The sequence below is a fragment of the Bufo bufo genome, chromosome 3 (genome assembly GCF_905171765.1).
Source record: "Bufo bufo chromosome 3, aBufBuf1.1, whole genome shotgun sequence".
Lineage (NCBI taxonomy): Eukaryota > Metazoa > Chordata > Amphibia > Anura > Bufonidae > Bufo > Bufo bufo.
The window spans coordinates 86010445-86032508 of record NC_053391.1 but is presented as its reverse complement, the minus strand read 5'-3'; the positions used below and the strand labels follow the sequence as shown (position 1 = coordinate 86032508).

At 45.0% G+C, this 22064-nt stretch overlaps 1 protein-coding gene across 2 annotated transcripts in view; it reads right to left on the bottom strand.

The window, feature by feature from the left end:
* ST3GAL6 (ST3 beta-galactoside alpha-2,3-sialyltransferase 6) overlaps positions 1-22064 on the bottom strand; it is a 217954-nt gene that overhangs the window by 164120 nt on the left and 31770 nt on the right. For both annotated transcript variants that reach the window (XM_040423284.1, XM_040423279.1), the window contains exon 2: positions 7191-7320. In XM_040423284.1, coding sequence (XP_040279218.1) covers positions 7191-7200 — 10 coding nt within the window. In that variant the 5' untranslated portion in view covers positions 7201-7320. The remainder of the gene's footprint in view (positions 1-7190; positions 7321-22064) is intronic.

The window sequence follows — 22064 nt, the reverse complement described above, 5'->3', positions numbered from 1 at the left end:
CAATAGAAGGTCTAGGGGACCGTCTTCTCTACCACGCTCAGCAGTGAGGAAAAGTGTCTGAGAGCTTCAGACTCCTGCTTATAGACGTCAGCGAGGGTCCCAGCGCTGGACACGCCAACTGGAGACCTCCATAACTGAAACCTGTCACTTGTAGACCTCTACCTATGTCACTTGTCAGCTTTCTTATGAATCCATCAAGGATTCATTGCAGCATGTTCCATCAGACGCTGAACTAGACATATTGTGTGCTATAAGGATTTCTTCTGTAATGTGGCGCCGCATGGCGGCACTTGGTGCTACAAGGACTGCATGTGGCCATTTACAGCCTCCAGGACATACAGTCCTTTTGCCAAGTGCATGAAGTCTTCGCTGTAAGACTGTATAATCCAATAACCACAGCGGTGCTGGCAAATTTTGTGGCATGAGATCACCTGAGGGGTTAACTACTGCAGATCGCAGCTACCGCTCATAGAGGTCGGGAGCCGGCTATGAGATTCTGCAGCCAGCTCCCGCCTCCTGTATATGAATGAATGAGAGAGGTATCTTCATTGGTGGCGCAGTGACCATAGCCCCGCCCCTCCTCTTGTCCTCCCTCCTCTCATTGGCGGCAGCAGCAGCACAGGGGGAGGAGACACTGCTTCCTTCTCCCCTGTGCTGCTGAGGGAACACGGAGAGCAGCAGCGATCCTTGTTCTCCATACGTTATCGGTATATCTGCAAAATAGATGTCGATACCGATAACGTTCAAAATCCTGAATATCGGCCGAAAATATCAGTAAAACCGATAATCGTCGATCCTATTTCCCATGCAATAACAATTCTGGGGAGTCAATTCTTGTGACTATATTGTACCATTCCTCTATTATTCCTACTAGAACTTATGAACAAATTGCTAGTAGTCTGCAATAAAGGTCCAGCTAGGTGTTACCAGTTGACAGCACTGATTGAATAATAGCAGGCTGTGCAGGGACACCCCCATCTGGACCTTCACTGCAAACTGCCAGAAAGTCATTCATAACTAATAACAGGAATAACAGAGGAATTGTGCAACATAAGGTCATAAGAATAGATGCTCCAGGATTGTTATTACATGGGGGGTGCAAGTAGTTACCAAAACAGACAAATCGGGAGAGGTGAGGGGTCCTCTTTAACGACAGGTGATAAATATCGATCTTAGGACAAACCCTTTAAACCTCATAAAATTACTGCAACAGTGACCTCAGTGGTACCGACCCCCTCAGAGCAACAGTGACATCAGTGGTACCGACCCCCTCAGAGCAACAGTGATATCAGTGGTACCGACCCCCTCAGAGCAACTGTGACCTCAGTGGTACCGAACCCCTCAGAGCAACTGTGACCTCAGTGGTGCCGACCCCTCAGAGCAACAGTGACCTCAGTGGTGCCGACCCCTCAGAGCAACAGTGACCTCAGTGGTGCCGACCCCCTCAGAGCAACAGTGACCTCAGTGGTGCCGACCCCCTCAGAGCAACAGGGACCTCAGTGGTACCGACCCCCTCAGAGCAACAGGGACCTCAGTGGTACCGACCCCCCTCAGAGCAACCGTGTCCTCAGTGGTGCCGACCCCTCAGAGCAACCGTGTCCTCAGTGGTGCCGACCCCTCAGCGCAACAGTGACCTCAGTGGTACCGACCCCCTCAGAGCAACCGTGTCCTCAGTGGTGCCGACTCCTCAGAGCAACAGTGACCTCAGTGGTGCCAACCCCTCAGCGCAACAGTGACCTCAGTGGTGCCGACCCCTCAGAGCAACAGTGTCCTCAGTGGTGCCGATCCCCTCAGCGCAACAGTGACCTCAGTGGTGCCGAACCCCTCAGAGCAACAGTGACCTCAGTGGTGCCGACCCCTCAGAGCAACAGTGTCCTCAGTGGTGCCGATCCCCTCAGCGCAACAGTGACCTCAGTGGTGCCGAACCCCTCAGAGCAACAGTGACCTCAGTGGTGCCGACTAGTGTTGAGCGAACTTGTGTTTTAAGTTCGGCGTCTAAAGTTCGGGTTCGGGTTATCGAAGTATCCCGTTATGGATTCCGCTACCATGGACCATAACGGAATTTAGAATCCATAACGGGATACTTCGATAACCTGAACTCGAACTTTAGACGCCGAACTTAAAACACGAGTTCGCTCAACACTAGTGCCGACCCCTCAGAGCAAGTGACCTCAGTGGTACCAACCCCTCAGAGCAACAGTGACCTCAGTGGTACCGACCCCCTCAGAGCAACAGTGTCCTCAGTGGTACCGACCCCCTCAGAGCAACAGTGTCCTCAGTGGTACCGACCCCCTCAGAGCAACAGTGTCCTCAGTGGTACCGACCCCCTCAGAGCAACAGTGTCCTGAGTGGTACCGACCCCCTCAGAGCAACAGTGACCTCAGCTAAATAAAAAATTGTCTAAATTTGCTATTTATGCATGAAAGACAGTTCTAGATACTAGTAATGGTTTCCCTGCATAAATAGCAACCCCTTTTAAAGGGAATCTGTCACCTATTTTGACCATATAAAACCGTTAACATAGCAATGTGCAATAAAGTACCTTCATTCCAGCATGTGTCCTCTTTCTTTTATTCAACTTTTCATTCTTATTAAAAAGCGATTTTTCTGAGATGCAAATGAAGTCTCAAGGTGCCCAGAGGGGTATTATTACTCTGCTCTGGTGCCCAGTAACGCCCCCCTGCAGTGCCCAGCCCGCCTCTCTTCCAAGCCCAGCACGCCTCCTAAGAAATAAATGTCCTCCCACATACTTGCCGAACGGCGCCGCCCCCTCCCCACCACGTCATTTAATTTATTCACTGCACCTTCGTGGCGAAATCCCGTGCAGGCGCAGTATCGCTGAGTGCCTGCACCTGTGCGATACTCCTGCTCCAGAGGGCAACAGCGCTCTGATTACGTCAATGGGCTTGGCGCATGCCCAGTGATGCTATTGAGGCTGTTGCCCTCTGGAGCAGTAGTATCCTACCGGCGCAGGCACTCGGCGATACTGCGCCTGCGCAGGATTTCAGAGGACAAGAGAGGAGGAAGCCACGAAGGTGCAGTGAATAAATTAAATGACGTAGTGGAGGGGGCGGCAAGTATGTGGGAGGAAATTTATTTCTTAGGAGGCGTGCTGGGCTTCAGTTTTTTTCGCCAGGGATAAAACCGTAGCATGCTGCGGTTTTCTCTTTTGCCTGATCAGTCAAAACGACTGAACTGAAGACATCCTGATGCAAACTGAACGGATTACTCTCCATTCAGAATGCATGGGGACATACCTGATCAGTTCTTTTCCGGTATTGAGCCCCTGTGACGGAACTCTATGCCGGAAAAGAAAAACACAAGTGTGAAAGTACCCTTAGTAAGACTGATCAGGATCCTGATCAGTCTTAAAAATGCCTGATCAGTCAGAAAAATGCATTGAAATGCCGGATCCGTCTTACCGTGTCATCCGGCAAAATGGGTACGGCATTTATTTTTTTCACCGGCATTCCAGTATTTTGAATGCCGGATCCGGCACTAATACATTCGGATCCGGCATTCAGGCAAGTCTGTTTTTTTGGCCAGAGATAAAAACGTAGCATGCTGCAGTTTTAGCTTTTGCCTGATCAGTCAAAATGACTGAACTGAAGACATACTGCATGCTGAACGGATTACTCTCCATTCAGAATGAATGGGGATATACCTGATCAGTTCTTTTCCGGCATTGAGCCCTTTTGACGGAACTCAGTGCTGGAAAAGAAAAACGCTAGTGTGAAAGTACCCTTAGTTATCAATATCAGATCTGGCTGTCGGACTGCCACTGATCAGCTGAGTGGGCTTATGTGCCCTCACTTGCATATGATGAGCAGGACGATTTTACTTCCCGGACTGCCCTGAAATAAGTTGCTGTTTTACATGATAGATGTTCCTGAAATAAAACTCGAGCAGGAGAAAACACTGTGATGCTAAATTCGTACACAATTTGTTTAGGTGTCAAGAGCTGTTGTTCATTATCAGGTTATAGTCCAACCTGCCTTAGAAGACTTTTCTGGGCAAGGCTGCTGCTCTGAGAGCACACAAAGTGTCCAACTCAAGCCTATTGCCCAATAGTTGTGATGCCAAAATACACCGGAGCAAATTAGTTTTCTGGAAAGAGTACAAAGTCCAATTAACGGTACACAACAGTGCACAGATTAGGCGAATTTATCCTCCTTTTACACTGAAAACGGGTAGCTGCTGACAGCATTTGAAAAGCAGTGGCTCCTAAAGTAACCGTTTCCCATATAATTATTTTAAAATAAAAATAGCTGGGGTCGCTCACCTGGAAATGTTTGGACTGGGGCACTGCCGGCCTTTACGAATGGCGTTTATAACAATATATATTCCAATATTTTGCCATATAATTATTTACAGAAGGTCCAATATAAATTCATTGGCATCTCCCTTTTCATCCATACGAATAATATATATATATATATATATATATATATATATATATATATATATATATATATATATACACACACACACACACACACACACACACACAGGTATATTTTTTTTTAAAAAACAGGTTGAGAAAATAAAAGCCATGTAATTGGTTGTGTGTGGTCAGTCTTCCGCTTCTTTGAGGGCCCAAACACATTCACATCACCAGTAACCTGTTCACCGGATCTGGCATTACCAGATACTGCTGTTTGCTGCCAGACCCCATAGACCAGGCATGCCCAACCTGCGCCCCTTCAGCTTTTTCAAAACGACAACTCACAGCATGCCTGGACAACCTACAGCTATTAGGGCTTGCTGGGAGATGTAGTTTTGAAAACAGCTGGAGGGACGCAGGTTAAGCATCCCTGCCATAGACTATAACGGGATCAGGCCGCTTTCCAGGCAGACAGAAATTGTTGCATGAATTCATGTGAAATTATCACGTATAATTATGAAAAATATGCAAAACATGGGATTGCCTGAGGAGATGGCAAATAGCATTCATTGCCGATAGCAAGGGCCATGCAAATAGGAAACAGGCATGTCACACAATGTGATCACACTCGCGTTTTGGACGAATCCGTTCAGATAATACAACTGCATGCATCCGTTCAGAACGGATCCGTTTGTATTATCTGTAACATAGCCAAGGCGGATCCGTCCTGAACACCATTGAAAGTCAATGGAGGATGGATCCGTTTTCTATTGCGCCAGATTGTGTCATAGAAAAAGGATCCGTCCCCATTGACTTACATTGTGTGTCAGGACGGATCCGTTTGGCTCAGTTTCATGAGACGGACACCAAAGCAGAATGGAGACTGAACGGAGGCAAACTGATTCATTCGGAGCCGATCTTTTTCCATTCAGAATGCATTAGGGCAAAACTGATCCGTTTTGGACCGCTTGTGAGAGCCCTGAACGGATCTCACAAACGGAAAGCCAAAACGCCAGTGTGAAAGTAGACTTAACGAAAGTTACATAAACCAACAAAACCAGCAGACAAAAGAACAGGACACAGCCCTATCCAAGCAGGCATCTGGAAGAACAAAAGGAAATAAAGGGAATGAAAACAATAGGATTATGACTCTCAGTAAAGACACAGTACTTCCTCCGCTGCAGACAGCACACATCACAGCACCTTGTCGATCACAGTTAAGGCTCATGTATACGCCTGTTTTGCAGTCCGCAGCTGGCCCCTGATAGAACAGTCCGATCATTGTCCTTAAGCCAGACAATAGCACAACTTCTATTTTATTTATTTTTTTCGTAACGGCCATGCGGACACAGAATGCACATGTAGTCATTTCAGTTTTTTTTGTGGCCCCATTGAAGTCAATTGTTCCGTATTTGGTATACAAAAAAGAACGGAACGGCAGAGAAAAAAAAATATATATGTTTGTGTGCATGAGCCCTTACTCTAACAACTTTTTTTTATAAATGTCTAAATGCAGATGTCATCACATACTGAAGCCAGCAAATATCTGATTACATGTGAAACTACATACAGCTGCACAAGCAGTGGCTTCATAGCACTGCACTGCAGAGACTCTATACAGCCATGGTGTACACGGTATGAGGCTGTACAGGGGTTATGCGGGCAGCATATATTTATGATAGGATAGGTCATCAATATCTGATCGGTGGGCATTCAACACCCAGCACCTTCACCAATCCGGTGTTTGAAGAGGAGGCGACGCCCCATGGGAGTGCTACTTCTTCTTCATTACACTGTGCGCCATGAAGAGGAAGTAACGCTCAAACGGAGCATCGGCTTCTCTTCAAACAGCGGATTGGTGAAGGTGCTGGGTGTCAGACCACTGCCAAGCCTGAGGATAGGTCATCAATATATGCTGCCTGCACAACCTCTTTAAGGTCCTTTTCCACAGACCATATATCAGGCAATTATCAGGAACAAGTCAAATGTTCTGATAATTGCCTGATCGTCCGCGGAGATGAGGGCTGCATTTACATATAGTAATCACCTCCACTTTCTGGAATTAATACAGCAACTGCTTGTCTCCATAGAAAATCATTGTTCCTGGGCAGCAGCACAATCTGCTAAACAGAAACCATGGTTTTTGGTGCCAGATGAACTATAGGACCACACAGTGAACATGCGTTTGCTCCAGGGGCGTAGTTAAAGGCTCATGGGCCCTGGTGCAACAGTTTCCCCTTCCCTCTGTGCTTTGTGGCCAGGGACAGAGGCATCCAGCCAGAGGTGTAACTTGACCAGCATGACCAGTGTCTTATTATGCGGCACAAGGGACTTTAGGCCCCCTCAGGCTCCTGGGCCCTGTAGTGATTGCTACCTCTTGACCCCCTATAGCTACGCCCCTGGTTTGCTCATTCATCGGGTGACTGTGTGCACACACCTCTTACACAGTCCAATTCTCGGGAACAAGCATTTCTACAAATGCTCACCCCTGATAAGCAGTCTTATCAGTCCATGCACCTTTAGGCCTCTTGGAGCAACAGGGGCGTTGCTATTACACCTAGAGGCATGGCTCTATCTGCCACTGCCACACTGTCTGGCCCTGTCAATCAAAGTGCAGAGGGCGCAGCGGTTGCACAGGTACAAATGTGCTGACAGATGCCTTTATATAGAGACACCATTGACTTTTTCAATGGCTTTTGTGCCGTCATATCACACAAGTTTAGAACGGCTACATCTGTATGAAGATTATGCGTCCTTCACATTCTCTGTTAATTTATTTATTCTACAACCGCAAAGAAATATGTACCTTGATACATGGTATCGTCTCCCGATACCCGAACGGGGCGGCTAATCTGAATCTGTCAAATCCTCATAGCAATCTTTGGGCCTTCCTTTCAAAAAGGAAAACGTCCACATTGAATCACACGTTCTGAACCCTAGAAGAGGAAAAGAAGAACATTAGAATCAACATCAATTAGCAAAGCGCATGAAAGATTTTCAGCTTCGGCAGTTATCAGACATAAACTTGATCAGCATTCAGTCTGCAGCTCTAGTTTCAGATGTAGCAGTGGCGAATTTGTCACTTATCTCTTTCCACTATACTCATGTCCATTTTGATGCTCATTGTACTAAGGCACTGTTCACATAACAGAAACTCTGATGCCGCGTTGGATCCATAGTATGGCAGGTCCCAGTGGCGTCCGATCAACCCCACAGACTTATGGTGGGCTCTGCCAGGGTACTCTTGAGGTTTCCATAATTTTAACACCAAGAATATTGCTGCCTTCTTCTCGCCGTCAACTAATCCCAACTGGAAGTGTGTACAGACCCCTAGATTACAAAATGAAGCAGACAGATATCTATTTCCTTTTAACCCCTTCAGCCATAGGCGACTTTCCACTTTTGGATTTTCCTTTTTCACTCCCTGCCTTCCCAGAGCCATAACTTTTTTATTTTTCCATTCACAGTTGTACAAGGGCTTGTTTTTTCCAGGTGAAGTTGTGGGAAGCTGGAAAAGAATTCCACACAGGGTGGAATCGGAAGGGGAAAAATGCAATTTATTATAGGGAAAAGGAAGCGATTTGAATATTTTTTTTCTAGTCCCTCCCCCACCTTAGGAGACCTGAACATGCGATGTTGGATCACATCTGTCTTGCAATGAATTATTATTGCAATGTATTGCAGATTCCCTATGTGCTTATGGAGCCCTGCCACCTGCAGGCCTCCAAAAGAACTACAGCTGTAGTGAGAACGGTATGATTGGGGGGGTCCCAGCAGTTGGACCCCCAACAAACCGCTAGTTATCCTCAATCCTGTGGATAAGGGATCATTTAAAAACTTGGCATAACACCTTTAAATGCATAAAACTGTTTTTATTGCATTTTATTGTGTTTCTTTTTTTAATGCATACAAGTAATTTCAGTGGTTTTTTTTATTTTTTTTTTATTACGTTTCATTTGAAACATCTGCATTTTCTGGTGCTATACAGGGAGCTTTTGGGAAAATTGTAAGAAAAAAAAAAAAAAAGCATAGAGCATGCAGGGTTCTGCAAAAAAAAAAAAAAAAGCTCCAAAAAGGCAAAAAATGCAATAAAGTGTTTGATATAACCCTACAGACTTTAATGTAAAATCGCTGCATCATTCTGACCCAGAATGCTGCAGACTTAGGAGGAACCTAACCTTACTATCTGGTATTTCATATTTGCTAAAATTTATTAGAAACGTCCAGATTTTATTTCAGAGCTCTAGAAGTTTTTTACAGCTATATTTTAGGGAAATAAAAAGAAGAAACACTGAACACTTTGGCCTGACTCCCGCCAGCTCATTACCTTCAAACATATGAACAAACATAAGGGTGTGGGATCACCCTGGAGAACAATCTGCACCACATGCAGACGTCGCCTAGTTGAACCTACTGTGGCACAGCATTGCTACCATGACACTCATGGTGGCATGGTAGCATTTTCAGAAGTCATTTTGATCTATTCCATAAGGGTGCAGCCACATTTTGCAGCAAGGCTTTTGGGGCTCATCAGATCCACTGCACAAGAGCAGAGTCCCTCAGCCAACTCGACGCTTGCACAATGGATCTTCTGCTACTTCCTAAGCTGGGGAAGCAATATCTGATCCACTGTGCAAGTGTCGGGTCTTGGTGCTGGCCAGAGAGCCCTGGGGAGCGGTGAGTAAACAGAACAGAGGGGCGTAGCACTTGCGGTCATCCAAGTGCAACAGCCAACCACTTAGGCCTCTTTCACACGGGCGAGTTTTCCGCGCAGGTGCGATGCGTGAGGTGAACGCATTGCACCCGCACTGAATCCGGACCCATTCATTTCTATGGGGCTGTACACATGAGCGGTGATTTTTACGCATCACTTTTGCGTTGCGTGAAAATCACAGCATGCTCTATATTGTGCGTTTTTCACGCAACGCAGGCCCCATAGAAGTGAAAATCGCAAGCATCCACAAGCAAGTGCGCATGCGGTGCGATTTTCACGCATGGTTGCTAAGGAGACGATCGGGGACCGGATCTCTATTAATTTACCTTATAACATGGTTATAAGTGAAAATAATAGCATTCTTAATACAGAATGCATAGTAAATTAGGGGTGGAGGGGTTAAAAAAAATTATAAACAAATTTAACTCGCCCCATCCACTTGGTCGCGTAGCGGATCTCCTCTTCTTTCTTCAGTATCTGGGTAAAGGACCTTTGATGACGTCAATGCGCTCATCACATGATCCATCACATGGTCCATCACCATGGTGATGGACCATGTGATGAGCGCAGTGACGTCAAAGGTCCTTTACCCATGTCCTGAAGAAAGAAGAGGAGATCCGCTACGCGACCAAGTGAATGGGGTGAGTTAAATTTGTTTATTATTTTTAACCCCTCAATGGGCATTTTACTTAGCATTCTGTATTAAGAATGCTATTATTTTCCCTTATAACCATGTTATAAGGGAAAATAATAAAATCTACAGAACACCTAACCCAAACCCGAACTTCTGTGAAGAACTCTGGGTTCGGGTACCAAACATGCCGATCTTTCTCACGCGCGTGCAAAACGCATTAAAACACTTTGCACTTGCGCAGAAAAATCACGCATTTTCCCGCGACGCACCCGCATCCTATCCGGCCCTCACAACACGCGACGCCCGTGTGAAAGAAGCCTAAGTGCTTGAAATAGAGCATCAACATAATCATAAAAAGTTATATTTCTCTGCAACTATTAACCCTAGAGGAAAAAAATATATATATCACTTTACTCAGCAAGATCAACTCTAGCAGGCAATATGGATTAATAGGGTTCATCATGCTGACAGAGGCTCTTTAAAGGGAATCTGTCATGTGGAGATTTGATTATAATCTAACTAATTATATACAATCATTAACTACTAAAAAGTACCTTAGATGTATTCACTTACTGGTGTGACAGATGGTTACCTCATAATATACACACAAAGATGCCGCATGCTAATGAGCTGATTTGAGTCCAGCGTGATGTCAGTGAGTCCAGCGTTTATTTAATTAACAGCTATAGCCACTCCCCTGCCCACCTGCTGCTGATTCATATGGAAAATAACTGTCAATCAGCAGCAGGTAGGCGGGGATAGTCAGGAGCTCATGAATATTCAGGACTCATCATTATCAGCTGGAGCTTTTCAATACAAGATGTTGGCAGATTGACTGGGTCAATTAAAGAAAGTGACCCAGCATTTTGCTAAGAGAATCAGTCACTTATTTACAGTCAGGTCCATAAATATTGGGACATCAACACAATTGTAACATTTTTGGCTCTATACACCACCACAATGGATTTGAAATGAAACGAGAAGATGGAATCTGTTGCTGTCAACTCTCAAGATGAGATCCAAAGAGCTGTCACTATCAGTGAAGCAAGCCATCATTAGGCTGAAAAAACAAAACAAACCCATCAGAGAGATAGCAAGAACATTAGGCGTGGCCAAAACAACTGTTTGGAACATTCTTAAAAAGAAGGAACGCACCGGTGAGCTCAGAAACATCAAAAGACCCGGAAGACCACGGAAAACAACTGTGGTGGATGACCGAAAAATTCTTTCCCAGGTGAAGAAAACACCCTTCACAACAGTTGGCCAGATCAAGAACACTCTCCAGGAGGAAGGTGTATGTGTGTCAAAGTCAACAATCAAGAGAAGACTTCACCAGAGTGAATACAGAGGGTTCACCACAAGATGTAAACCATTGGTGAGCCTCAAAAACAGGAAGGCCAGATTAGAGTTTGCCAAACGACATCTAAAAAAGCCTTCACAGTTCTGGAACAACATCCTATGGACAGATGAGACCAAGATCAACTTGTACCAGAGTGATGGGAAGAGAAGAGTATGGAGAAGGAAAGGAACTGCTCATGATCCTAAGCATACCACCTCATCAGTGAAGCATGGTGGTGGTAGTGTCATGGCGTGGGCATGTATAGCTACCAATGGAACTGGTTTTCTTGTATTTATTGATGATGTGACTGCTGACAAAAGCAGCAGGTTGGATTCTGAAGTGTTTCGGGCAATATTATCTGCTCATATTCAGCCAAATGCTTCAGAACTCATTGGACGGCGCTTTACAGTGCAGATGGACAATGACCCAAAGCATACTGCAAAAGCAACCAAAGAGTTTTTTATGGGAAAGAAGTGGAATGTTATGCAATGGCCAAGTCAATCACCTGACCTGAATCCGATTGAGCACGAATTTCACTTGCTGAAGGGAAAATGCCCCAAGAACAAGCAGGAACTGAAGACAGTTGCAGTAGAGGCCTGGCAGAGCATCACCAGGGATGAAACCCAGCGTCTGGGGATGTCTATGCGTTCCAGACTTCAGGCTGTAATTGACAGCAAAAGATTTGCAACCAAATATTAAAAAGTGAAAGTTTGATTTATGATTATTATTCTGTCCCATTACTTTTGGTTCCTTAACAAGTAGGAGGCACATATGCAAACTGTTGTAATTCCTGCACCGTTCACCTGATTTGGATGTAAATACTCTCAAATTAAAGCTGACAGTCTGCAGTTAAAGCACATCTTGTTTGTTTCATTTCAAATCCATTGTGGTGGTGTATAGAGCCAAAAATTTTACAATTGTGTCGATGTCCCAATATTTATGGACCTGACTGTATGTTGCCCTTAGTTAGAACACCATAAAACTGGTGACAAGTTCCCTTTTAAATACATTTATAAGGCTAGGGCTACATGTCGACTCTTGGCTGATCATGTTGCACTGTCAATCGCAGCTAATGACTGCGGTCGCACGGAGATTCGGCAGGTTTGGATTTCATCCTGCTGCCTAGTCACAGTCCCAACAACGATATTAGCAGCAGTGCAATGCTGTGATCTTATGTCGTGCAGCCACAAGGGGTATTCCGGTTCGCCGCTCAGTTTCTCTGCTCTGTGTCTAGTCCCAGCTCTGCTGACTCCACAGGGCCTGTAAGGGAGCTGTGCTCTACATCACCTGAAACTGGCTTGCTGAGTAGAGCCTCATTCACACGTCAGTGTTTCACGGATGTGTGCTGTACAAGTTCTCCACGGACAGCACACGTCCCCATTCATTTTAATTTGTGTATTCAGACAACAGTGTTTAAGGGTACTTTTACACCAGCGTTAAAGTTTTCCAGTATTGAGTTCCGTCCTAGGGGCTCAACACCGGAAAAAAAACCGCTTCAGTTTTGTCCCAATGCATTCTGAATGTGAAGCAATCCGTTCAGTACGCATCAGGATGGCTTCAGTTCAGTCCCTTTTACAGTATTTGGCCGGAGAAAATACCGCAGCATGCTGTGGTATTTTCTCCGGCCAAAATTCCGGAACATTTGCCGGAATGCCGTATCCGGCATTCATTTCAATTGAAATGTATTAATGCCAGATCCGATACCAAGTGTTCTGGAAAAAGAGAACCGGTTTCCCAGTCTGCACATGCGCAGACCTTTAAATCTGCGAAAAAGATAAATACCGGATCCGATTTTCTGGATGACACCAGAGAGACAGATCCAGTATTGCAATGCATTTGTTAGACGGATCCGCACCCGGATCCGGAAACAAATGATATCCGTTTGCATACGGATTTCCGGATCTGGCAAGTATTTCCGGCAACAGAAGTAACCTTAGCATGGTCCATGGGTCAGTGTTTTTAGCACAGATGCATGCTTTATTTTGTCCGGGTTCATTATAGTCTATGGGTCCGTGAATACCACGGATGCAAGTGTTGCACAGATCATTAAGAAGAGATACTTTGAAAATTATTTTTTAGCTGTTCCGTGTCAGTGAAACACGGATGTAACACGGACAGCAGAAAACGGACACACTAACCCAACACGGATCCTTCACAGACAGCTTCACGGATGCATCACTGACCACCTGCTCACGCATTTGAGCACGGACGTGTGAATGAGGCTTAATCCACACCTGCGTTCAGGTGTCCGCTCGTGAGCTCCGTTTGAAGGGGCTCACGAGCGGTCCTGAACGCAGCCGTCTGGCCCCAATGCATTCTCAGTGGAGGCGGATCCACTGAGAATGCATCCGCCTGCCAGCGCTCAGCCTCCGCTCCGCTCAGTGAGCGGACACCTGAACGCTGCTTGCAGCGTTCGGGTGTCCGCCTGGCCGTGCGGAGGCGAGCGGATCAGTCCAGACTTAAAATGGAAGTCAATGGGGACGGATCCGCTTGAAGATGACACTATATGGCTCAATCTTCAAGCGGATCCGTTCCCCATTGACTTTCAATGTAAAGTCTGAACGGATCCGCTCAGGCTACTTTCAGACTTAGAAAATTTTCTAAGTTATAATGCAGACGGATCCGTTCTGAACGGATGCGAACGTCTGCATTATCGGAGCGGATCCGTCTGATGAAACATCAGACGGATCCGCTCCGAACACTAGTGTGAAAGTAGCCTTAGCCTGTGTAGATCTGCCTCAGTGTCACTTGGTCTTTCCCTATCTGCTTCATCTGTTGTTTGCTGTCTCAGACTGCTCTCTGTGTCTTGATGCCGGTGTGTTTCTGCCTTTTACATAGCTGTCTGTCTATTTCTGTATTACTGCCTGTCTGTCTGTCAATCTGAGCCTGTCCGTCTGCAAATCTTCCATTGTGTCTATGTTTTTCACTATGTATCTCTCACTATTGTCCATATGTCCCTCTGTATGTCTCGTTCTGTCATTCTCACACACATCACATGCGCTCTCCACTGTGTGTTTCAAGAGAAGCAGGCCTGGAAGAATTGAGGGCCTCATTTAAAAACATAGTCAGTTCAGGGGCCAATATGTATCAGGTTTAAGTGCACCACATTCACACTAACGCTACAGGAGTTGAACAAAAAGTTACATATCCAGAATACCACTTTAATACAAAAAGCTTCAGAGTAATCAAGACATGACATTCAGGAGATTTCTAAGTGATTATCCTTAGGGATGAGCGAATCGACTTCGGATGAAACATAATTGCATAATACTTTGAGCGCTCCGTACAGTATTAGAATGTATTGGCTCCAATGAGCCAAAGTTATTACTTTGCGAAGTCTCACGAGACGTCACATAATAACTTCATGAATGAATTTCTATTGTAAAAAAACATTTCCCGCACATGGGTTCAGTTCCAAGTATTTCATCCGAAGTCGATTCGCTCATCCCTAATCATATAGCGCTATGGAGGGAAAAGCTGATACTGTTTACCTGCAAATATGCACAGACATTAGCGATCATGGGAAGGCGGCGCCAACCTAGAGCGCAACCGCAGGTCAGCGTGGTGTTCATCCAGTCTTGTGGCCGCTACATGTGTCCTAAATACACCCTGAGGTATTGTATTAAAGCACTCAAAGCAGCTGCTTCTGGTTTCAATCACGTGATGTGGATTTCATATCAGGGATTTTATGGAAATTGACACCTGAATACACAGAACAAGGTAAAAAGATGCCAAAGGGCAAGCAGGACTGAATCGAATTGTGTAATGCCAGTTTCACACCAGCGTATGCAGTCCAGTCGTAGCAGTATTTGCCGGCTGAACGCTGCTCCTGTGACATGAACGCATGGCATTATAATGATATAATGCTGGGAATCTCAGTCTGTACCGCGGCTTTACTGAATTGTACTGAAGGCATTAGGTGAGTACAGTTCAGTACAGCCCAGGTTGGGCAGTAACACGCAGTATTATAAATCATTACAGTGCCGTGAGTTTGTGTCCAGTCCAGGAAACACTGCTGTCACACACTCAGGTGAAAATGTCCTAGGGGTGTACACAGTTTTTGTTGCAGTTCCCCACCAGAAACCACGAGTCCAGAGTCAGAACTTCTTTACAAAGATTTTGCAGCTGCATTACTTCCCCATCTGGATACACATAGGGAGTCATTTACCATAGATCGTATTATAGGCAAGTTTCACACTTACATTTACATCTCCAGCAGACTGTCAATGCAGGGGAGCAGCCTGCGAGAGATGTCTGGATTTGGATGCTACCCAACACCTGCCGGTCCCCTAGGTTTTCCAGGGTGCGCAGAGATGAAAACCGCTGCACACAGCTGAATTTGTCCGTCCGTTACTAGGCATATTTGCTGGGTTGTGGCCAGATCTCCGCCGGTCCCCATTATAATAAATAGGGTCGGACAGCAATGCAGAAAGATATGGCAGGCTATTCCCTGTCGAAACAGCCTGCCAGATCCCTCTACCGCAAGTGTGAAACAGGCCTAACGCTGGTATTTGATTCCCCCTGAGCTCCCAGAGGAGGTAGCGCAGGCCTTGTCATGAACTTGGCGCATCCTCTGCTGGTCCGTGTGCCTGGACAGAAATCTACTCCAGACCTTGGAAATAGATATAAATGTTAGCAAGTTTTCTGGGGTCGGTGGCCTAGAGCGGCTGTGCCACTCCCCAGTGGCAAGGATGCAATAAAGCGTGATCAACCCTAGCAGGCAATATGCCAGGTTTAATAGGGTTGATCATGCTGACAGAGGCTCTTTAAATAGATTTATAAGGCTGAGGCTACACGGCGACTCATGGCTGATAATATTGCACTGCCAAACACAGCTAATGACTGCGGTTAAGAGGAGATTCGGCAGGGTAGGATGTCCCCCACCTGCCGTGTCACAGTCCCAACGTGGCCAAGTGGATATTAGATAACAGTGCAATGTTGTAATCTTATGTTGTGCAACCATAAGTCGTCATGTTAAGCCTAGGGGAGCTGCCACATATCGCTGCACTTTAAATGCGGCAAATAAAACGCATGTCGTTTTACCAAAAATTGCCAAGTGATTATTTGCTTTCGGTTTTTACAGGTGAAACCCCTTTGTTTAACAAGTTTTATCTGTAAACATTGTGCAAAATCACAAAACTATGGCAATCTGTGATAATACTACATGTAACATTCAAACCTGCGGTGTGTGAATGTTCCCTTAAATTTGTAATGATACATAAAACCTTTCCAACAGAGCACATAGGGGGCACAGCCTGCTGAGTAAACAGCTGCCTCCAGGTTCAAAGGCTATCAGGCTGCAGGACGGTTACAAAAGGCCAAATATCACAAGATCACGTCTCCGCTTTTCCCAAGACACTGGGGTCATTTATTAGGACCGTCAGTTTTTTTTTTTTTTGTTTGTTTCTTTTAGGGCTCTTTCACACTTGCGTTCTTGTCTTCCGGCATAGAGTTCCGTCGTCGGGGCTCTATGCCGGAAGAATCCTGATCAGGATTATCCTAATGCATTCTGAATGGAGAGAAATCCGTTCAGGATGCATCAGGATGTCTTCAGTTCCGGAACGGAACGTTTTTTGGCCGGAGAAAATACCGCAGCATGCTGCGCTTTTTGCTCCGGCCAAAAATCCGGAACACTTGCCGCAAGGCCGGATCCGGAATTAATGCCCATTGAAAGGCATTGATCCGGATCCGGCCTTAAGCTAAACGTCGTTTCGGCGCATTGCCGGAGCCGACATTTAGCTTTTTCTGAATGGTTACCATGGCTGCCAAGACGCTAAAGTCCTGGCAGCCATGGTAAAGTGTAGCAGGGAGCGGGGGAGCAGTATACCTACCGTCCGTGCGGCTCCCCGGGCGCTCCAGAGTGACGTCAGGGCGCCCCAAGCGCATGGATCATGTGATCACATGGATCACGTCATCCATGCGCATGGGGCGCTCTGACGTCATTCTGGAGCGCCCGGGGAGCCGCACGGACTGTAAGTATACCGCTCCCCCGCTCCCCGCTCCTACTATGGCAACCAGGACTTTAATAGCGTCCTGGGTGCCATAGTAACACTGAAAGCATTTGGAAGACGGTTCCGTCTTCAAATGCTTTCAGTACACTTGCGTTTTTCCGGATCCGGCGTGTAATTCCGGCAAGTGGAGTACACGCCGGATCCGGACAACGCAAGTGTGAAAGAGGCCTTACTCCGGCGCTGCTGCCGGAAGATGAGCCTAATATATGAAAGGCACTCAATCCCCGGGAACTGTACCGAATACCGATATTTTATTATATTATACCAAACAGATAAATCAATGCAGACAATAAAAATAGGTAAAAAATACATCGGTAGGTATTTACATGAAAATAAAAAAAAGTATTTAAAAACAGACACATGTCACGAAATAATAGCTGTCAGTTGTATGTTCTCCGATGTTACTCCAGTGGTGTATAGGACTGTGCTGGATATAGGCTGGCACTCAGTTACATATGTCACTAGGCAAGACAGGGACACGTCCTGAACCAATATAACAATATAATTAGATCCAAAAAAAAAAAAAAAATCAAAAACAGAAAACACTAGTAGATCATAAAGAGCGCCCCCTGCTCCTAGAGGCAAATTAGCATATTATAAAAGTTTGTTTTTCTTAATAAAGGCTTCAGGCAGTGAGATGGCTCTAATATAGTTAGGTTCAGCTGATATTAGCACATGGCTAGTGTCAGCCAGCTTAATACCCATTTCTCAGGTGACAGAAACCCTTTAAGTAGTTGTTCTCACTATGCTTTGGCTACTTCTTTAAATAATGTAACTAAGGCTTTGATCACATCACCGTTCAGCCTTTCCGTTTAGGAGCAGGAGAACGGAAAGGATGGAGAAGGCATATAACTGAGCCAAACGGAGCCTAAGGAGTGGACCCCCTAGACTATAATGGGGTCTGTTATGTTTCCGCTCAGAAGATGATTTTGAAGCAGAGACAAAAGTCCTGCATGCACAACTTTTATCTCCGCTCCAAAATCATCTTCTCAGCGGAAACATAAGGACCCCATTATAGTCTATGGGGTCCTTAGGCTCTATTATATGCCTTCTCCGTCATTTCCATTCTCCTGCTCCTAAACAGAGCAGGAGAATGGAAAGGCTGAACGGTGATGTGAACGAAGCCTAATAATCAGATTTTACCGGATAGTTGATTTCTCTGGAGCAGGTATTCTATTCGAGCACTTGCGTTTTGCTCCCAGACCGAGTCTCCTGACTCCCCGTATCACAGCTGATGCATCGTCCATGTTCGGCGTCCCACGTGCTCGGGCTGTTCGCTTGATCTCCGATGCAGCGCGCTGCTAGTTGATGTATCTCGGATACTTATATCAAGTGTTCAAATCTTGCACTCCTGTATCGTGCTGTGGTTACACCGGGGGTATCTGTTGAATTACAGTAATCCAAAAGATACCCCTTTTCTGTTTTTTATGATTTCTTTGGATCTAATTATTTTGTGTATATTGGTTCAGGACGTGTCCCTGTCTTGCCTAGTCACATATGTAACTGAGTGCCAGCCAATATCCAGCACCGTCCTATACACCACTGGCGGTCAGTTTATATCTGACAGAGTAACATCGGAGAACATACAACTGACAGCTATTATTTCGGGACATGTATCTGTTTTTAAATACTTATTTTTATGTAAATCCCTACCAATGTATTTTTTACCTATTTTTAAATATTTTTGTCTGTATTGATTTATCTATTTGGTATAATATAATAAAATACTGGTTTTCGGTACAGTTCCCGATGTTAACACTTTGAAATATAACTTTGTACTTATAGACTGAGGCAGTCTGATAATAGTGCACCTAGATCCGGAAATCGAAACGGGCGAGCCACTATATTTCTTCTTTATATTAATTTATGAAAGGGCCTGTGCCAACTCATGTTAGGCTAATCTTTCGTGGTCCATGGACCTGCTAGAAAATCTACGCCTGACGAATTTTCAGTAGATTTACCTTGCTGCGGGGGATTAAGGCGTAAAAGTGTTAGTAAATGACCCCCACTGCATCCAGACTTCCTTTACAATTAATAGCCTTGTCAGGCACACAGAACCTGGGAGCCTACAGATGTTTATAGGTACAGAATAGAGTGTCAGGTGTATGCAGGGGTACAGGTATATATCCCTATTGTGGGATCAGAGACTTGATTCGCCTTGGATGGGAAACTCTTATACACTAGTTGGTATGGAAATAATTAAAAATGACTAGGAGATAACAATCACTTCAGAAGAGGAATGACTTCCATCTCTACCAGAAATGACTAATCCGTCACCCTAAACGCAGATTATCTATATCTGGGCAATACTGCTACTGTGTGATTTCACCAATATAAAGGCACGTGCACACGGGATGGATGTTGATGCAAAGTCCCTAAACTAATCTGTGGCACAATCTGCATGAGATACACGTGGATTTTGGAGGGGATTCTGCATTGCATTTAAAAAATGTGTGAATAAAAAAAAAGGTTTCTTAAAAAATGCATAAATGAAAGACAAAAACAAAAGTCACATAAAGTGTGTGTGAAGGGAGCCTTTAGGCCACCTGCAAATGCTGCGGATTATGCAGGGTAAAACCGAAGAGCAAGGGCTCGTTCAGACGACTGTATGATTGGGTCCAAATTCCTTCCGCAATTTTGCCAAACGGGTGCGGATCCATTCATTTCAATGGGGCCGCAAAAGATGCAGACAGCACACCGTGTGCTTTCCACATCCGTAGTTCCGTTCCTCGGCCCCTCAAAAAAGATAGAGCATGTCCTATTCCTGTCCGCAATTGCAGACAAGAATAGGCATTTCTATCATAATGGCAACCATGTCCAGTCCGCAAAATGCAGAACGCACATGGCTGGTATCTATCTGCAATTTGCAGACCGCAAAACACTACGGTCGTCTGAATGAGCCCTAATACGGTACCAGTAAAATGAATGCGTTAAGACAAATCTCATGGACACTTGGGTTTGTTTTTTTGTAGAAATTGACCTGTTGTGTGGATTTTCTGCTATTTTTCATGTGGATTTCACCCTTTTCAATGCAAGGTGAGATCTGAGGCAAATCCACATCAAAGACTGCAAATAACACGTGTCCATGTACAATTTTTCTCTGTGGGAAAATTTAAACCAGAAAGTGTCCGCTAACAATCCACATCTGGATGAACTGAAGGAGAACATCACAAACACCATCCTCAACGTCACAACCGTATCAGCCGACATCATCCAACCTGCCCAAAGATGCAGAGACCCGAACGGGGTAATAAAAAATAATAATAATAAAAATCCACTTGCTCATTCATCTTGTCTTACTATCACTGGAGACGGACTACTTTTTCGTGGACCGCCCTGTAGCTCTTCAGCCGGTCTTAGTTTTTTTCCCCCTGATCTGACTAATTTATGATGAGGCCTGTGTCACCTACAGCTGTCCATGCACCTGGCGTAAAAACAGGTGCTGGAGTAGTTTTTTCGACAACAATTACACCTGTTTGCAGGAATTAAATGTAAGTAAATTTACCAGGGCCGGAGTCCTACCCAACAGCTCAACACGGCTAAAATAGTCCCAAGTCCCTTAAAGGGAACCTGTCACCGGGATTTTGGGTATAGAGCTGAGGACATGGGTTGCTAGATGGCTGCTAGCACATCCACAATACCCAGTCCCCATAGCTCTGTGTGCTTTTATTGTGTAAAAAAACTGATTTGATACATATGCAAATTAACCTGAGATGAGTCCTGTCCCTGACTCATCTCACGTACAGGATTCATCTCAGGGTAATTTGCATATATATCAAATCATTTTTTTTACACAATAAAAGCACACAGAGCTATGGGGACTGGGTATTGCGGATGTGCTAGCGGCCATCTAGCAACCCATGTCCTCAGCTCTATACACAAAATCCCGGTGACAGGTTCCCTTTAAGGCTAGGGCTACAGGGCGACACCTGTCGCGGCCAGGATAGCTGAACAGCGGCTGCATTTCTTGTGTGACCAGTGTAGCCCTTGCCTAGTAAATGACCCCCATTACCTTTTCTGCGATCCAGGCAGCCAAATAGAGATCTAGGGTAGGGCTGGGCAGTTATGCCTAAATGAAAACTACAATTCATTGAACACTTCTCGATTAACGAACACTTCATTTGTTTTTGTTTTTTTGCTCTCATAGATGTAATATATCAAGGGCATAGTTCACATATATTTTATTCTAGACACCGGGCTGATGAATATAATTTTGGCACAACCTCTGTAGATAAATATACCGTATAAACAGCCTGTATATTATATTCCAGACGTACTAGATTTTGCAGTACATGTACACATACGTGCAGTGATCTGCTTAGGTCGGGTTCATCACTGTTTTGTTTTCCATTCTCCCGATCCATCAGAAAAACAGAAACATAAAAAATTTAAAAAAACACCATGGATCCTTTATTTTGTGCTCGTGTTGCATCCGTTTTTATCAATTTCAGCAGCGATCCGTTATATTAGACAGGAGAAACAGTCCATAAAAAATAACGATTCTCTGAGAATTAGCACAACAGATACTCAAAATAAAGGATCCATTTTTTGTGTTTTTTTTCTGTTCTTCTAAACGGTGATGTGCCTTACCCAGACTCCGTTATACTGTGCACAGAGCTATATACACAATGACATTAACATTACTAGAGATATTCATAGCGGTCATAACCAGAAAACACCAGTGACCAGTCCAGCTCAGAGATACAATACACCAGGCAGAGCATGTGAGGATATATCAGCATGCACTGGCCAAGCTGTTTGGACCCAATGTCAAGACCCCTGTGACCAAGCATCGGGACTGCAGTGGACAATCTAAGGCCTCCTGGACACAACAGTATTTTGCATCCAGTGTTTTTAGCAGATCGCGCACAGACTCGTTCATTTACATGGGTCCACAAAAAAAAAAAAATATATATATATATATAATAAAATCGGGCGGCACACTGATGCGTCATCTGTATATCCATTCTGCAAATTATAGA